Source organism: Chrysemys picta, chromosome 8 (genome assembly GCF_011386835.1).
Source record: "Chrysemys picta bellii isolate R12L10 chromosome 8, ASM1138683v2, whole genome shotgun sequence".
NCBI lineage: Eukaryota > Metazoa > Chordata > Testudines > Emydidae > Chrysemys > Chrysemys picta.
In genome coordinates, this window is record NC_088798.1 from 93458865 (window position 1) to 93462404 (window position 3540).

The 3540-nt window shown below is 51.7% G+C and overlaps 1 protein-coding gene across 1 annotated transcript; it reads left to right on the forward strand.

The window, feature by feature from the left end:
- Positions 1–457: 457 nt before the first annotated feature.
- Positions 458–3001, forward strand: LOC135973188 (uncharacterized). Its single transcript, XM_065554973.1, has 2 exons — positions 458–1437; positions 2432–3001. The coding sequence occupies exons 1-2, from the start codon at positions 861–863 to the stop codon at positions 2905–2907; spliced, it is 1053 nt and encodes a 350-aa protein (XP_065411045.1). The 5' UTR covers positions 458–860; the 3' UTR covers positions 2908–3001.
- The last annotated feature ends 539 nt before the right edge of the window (positions 3002–3540 follow it).

Sequence of the window (3540 nt, forward strand, 5' to 3'; positions counted from 1 at the left end):
ATTTTGCCTGAGGATCTCAGAATCCTTTATAACATTAAACAAATTCTCACAACATTTCTCTGAGGCAGTCAAAGGGTACAGGAGAACACTTCACCCACTGCTGAAATGCAGCCACCCCTGAATGTGGCAGTTGCTTAATAGGCCACAGCAGCACAACACAATAATTCAGGGCAGAAAATGAAGTGCACTGCTCCAGATTGAAACAACAATGGGGATTTACATAAGGCAGAATGAAATAGCTGGAGTTGGAATTTGGCCAGGACACCAGGAGTAAGCCCCCTATGAAAAAATACTAGAGGATCTTTAAGGCAACAAGCAGTCAGGACCTCGATGGGTACATCTACACTGCAATTAAAAACCTGTGGCTGGCTGATGCCAGCTGTCTCTGGTTCACTGGGGTCAGGCTAAAGGGCTGTTTAAGGCCTGGTTTACATGGAGGGGGGGAGCGAGCTAAGTCGGTCTAAGGCCTGGTCTACACTAGGCGTTTATGTCGAAGTTAGCGCCGTTAAATCGAATTAACCCTGCACCCGTCCACACTGCGATGCTATTTAGTTCGACATAGAGGTCTCTTTAATTCGACTTCTGTACTCCTCCCCGACGAGGGGAGTAGCGCTAAATTCGACATGGCCATGTCGAATTAGGCTAGGTGTGGATGGAAATCGACGCTAATAGCTCCGGGAGCTATCCCACAGTGCACCACTCTGTTGACGCTCTGGACAGCAGTGCGAGCTCGGATGCTCTGACCAGCCACACAGGAAAAGCCCCGGGAAAATTTGAATTTGAATTCCTTTTCCTGTCTGGCCAGTTTGAATCTCATTTCCTGTCTGGACATCGTGGCGAGCACAGCAGCACTGGCAACGATGCAGAGCTCTCCAGCAGTGATGGCCATGCAGTCTGTGAATAGAAAGAGAGCCCCAGCATGGACTGATCGTGAAGTCTTGGATCTCATCGCTGTGTGGGGCGATGAGTCCGTGCTTTCCGAGCTGCGATCCAAAAGAAGGAATGCAAAGATCTACGAGAAGATCTCTAAAGACATGGCAGAGAGAGGATACAGCCGGGATGCAACGCAGTGCCGCGTGAAAATCAAGGAGCTGAGACAAGGCTACCAGAAGACCAAAGAGGCAAACGGACGCTCCGGATCCCATCCCCAGACATCCCGTTTCTACGAGGCACTGCATTCCATCCTCGGTGCTGCCGCCACCACTACCCCACCAGTGACCGTGGACTCTGAGGATGGGATACTGTCCACGGCCGGTTCCTCAGACATGTTAGGGGACGGGGAAGATGAGGAAGGAGATGAGGAGGGCGAGGCAGTTGGCAGCTCTCACAACGCTGATTTCCCCGACAGCCAGGATCTCTTCATCACCCTTACAGAGATCCCCTACGAAGCGTCCCCAGCCATTACCCCGGACACAGAATCTGGTGAAGGATCAGCCAGTAAGTGTTGTAAACATCTAAACATTTATTTTTAACAAAACAGGAATATTAACAATTAAAAGAATGGGTTGTTCATGATTAGTGTGCCCTAGGCGCTTAACGGTTTAGTAAGGGGCAGTGCAAGTTTTGAAAAGAAATCTAGCAATGTCCGGTTTTCAGTGATTGTCCTGCACAAGCCGCTCTACTGTGTATTCCCTGCTACTGCAGCTACAGTAAAATGCGGTCTATATGTGCGGGGATAGAGCAGTAATCCTCCTGGGACATCTCGATGAAGCTCTCCTGGAGGTAACTTGAAAGCCGTTGCATGAGGTTCTTGGGGAGAGCGGCCTTATTGGGTCCTCCGAAGTACGACACGTTGCCGCGCCACGAGATTATCAGGTACTCGGGGATCATTGCTCTGCACAGCAGGGCGGCATACGGCCCTGGTCTTTGGAGGCTTTCCCGGAGCATTCTCTCTTTGTCGCTCTCGGAGATCCTCATCAGGGTGATGTCGGCCATGGTGACCTGCTTTTAATTAGGTAGGGGAATGTTAGTGTTGGGACTGCTTTCCCGTTCCTTTACAGAACTGTCACCGCTGGTTTGCAGCCACGCGGTGGAGGCGGGAGAGGGGCAGCCGAAAGGGATCGTTCCCGGGGACAGCCGCGAGGGGGTGGGACAGGGGCAGAGTTCCCGCTTGCCGGATTGCTGGCAGCAGGGACTGACATTGATTTAAATGTGAAATGAGGCCAGTGGTAATATAAAAGTTTTAAACTGCCACAAGTGTACGGCTTACCATGTCTGCCTGCAACAGAAATTCCGTTGTGCTGCCTCGCTTCTCAAATGTGCTGTTCAAGACCCCAGGCACAGAATGCGAAGGCCGAGAATTCGACCTTGTGCTGAGTGCGCATGTGAAAGGTGCTGTGCATGGTCTTGTTCACAGAGAAAGACTATGTTCTTTGTTCACAACTACATTTATCTTTCAGAGGAATTCACTCCCTTTTTCCCATTTCCACAGCCCCGTCTGCGACTGTCTCACAACCTAGCCTGGAATCACACTCCCAGAGGCTAGCGCGGATTAGGCGTAGGAAGAAGAGGACACGGGAGGACATGTTCTCTGAGCTTATGGCCTCTTCCCAAGCCCAGGCAGCACAGCAGACCCAGTGGCGGGAGAACTTGACCCGAATGCACCAAGCCAACATGGATCGGGAGGAGAGGTGGCGGCAGGAAGACCAGCAGGCGACTCTAACGCTGCTTGGACTACTGAGGGAGCAAACGGACACACTCCGGCGCCTTGTGGATGTTCTGCAGGAACGGAGGCAGGAGGACAGAGCCCCGCTGCAGTCCATCTCTAACCGCCCTCCCCCGCCACCAAGTCCCATACCCACCTCACCCAAAGTGCAAAGAAGGAGAGGCGGCAGAGTCCCTGCTAACTCTCACTCCACCCCTGCAGAGAGCTCTAGTAGCAGAAGGCTCTCATTTCCCAAAATTTGAAAAGTTCTTTCCTTCCCGCCTGACACAAGCCCACGTCCAAGTTTCACCTCCCAATGCCATGTGTAGTTGATAATAAAAAATTCGTTTCTGTTAACTACTGTTTCAATCATGTTCTTTTGGAGGAGGAGGGGAAAGGGGGTTGGAAATTGGACAGGACAGTCTCCTTTGGCAGGGTACATAGTCGGGGGCAGGCACAGCAGCAGGGCACATACACAGTGCAGTGATGCAGTGACTAGTTGCCCCGGTTAGTCTGGGAGGTTGTTTTGATGTAATGTTGGGGGGGGTGGGTTGCTCTGTGACTTTGTGGCGGGGGAGGGCAGTTACAGATCTTAAGCGCCGGTCCTTAGACAGGATCACAGAGCCACACAGCATGGGATCTGTAACCGTCCTCCCCCTGCCACAAAGTCAAATAGACCTCCCATACACACAGTCCCGATCAGGAGGGGTGACAGGCTCCGTTGAAACAAGCATCCCACCGCAGCGGAGCCTGTCAATCCTTGAGTTTAGAAGCTGCATTCGCATCACAACACTAGACCCGCCCCGCACCACAGTCTGCGTCCCAGTTTTAAAAAATTCCCGCTAAAACAGTATTAAAGAAAACGGTGTGCTTTAACAAAGTAGAACTATTTTTAT

Coding starts and splice junctions, on each gene's coding strand:
- LOC135973188 (XM_065554973.1), top strand. CDS start 861: ATGCAGAGCTCTCCAGCAGTGATGGCCATGCAGTCTGTGAATAGAAAG. Junction 1,438..2,431: donor ATCTGGTGAAGGATCAGCCA/GTAAGTGTTGTA, acceptor CCATTTCCACAG/CCCCGTCTGCGACTGTCTCA.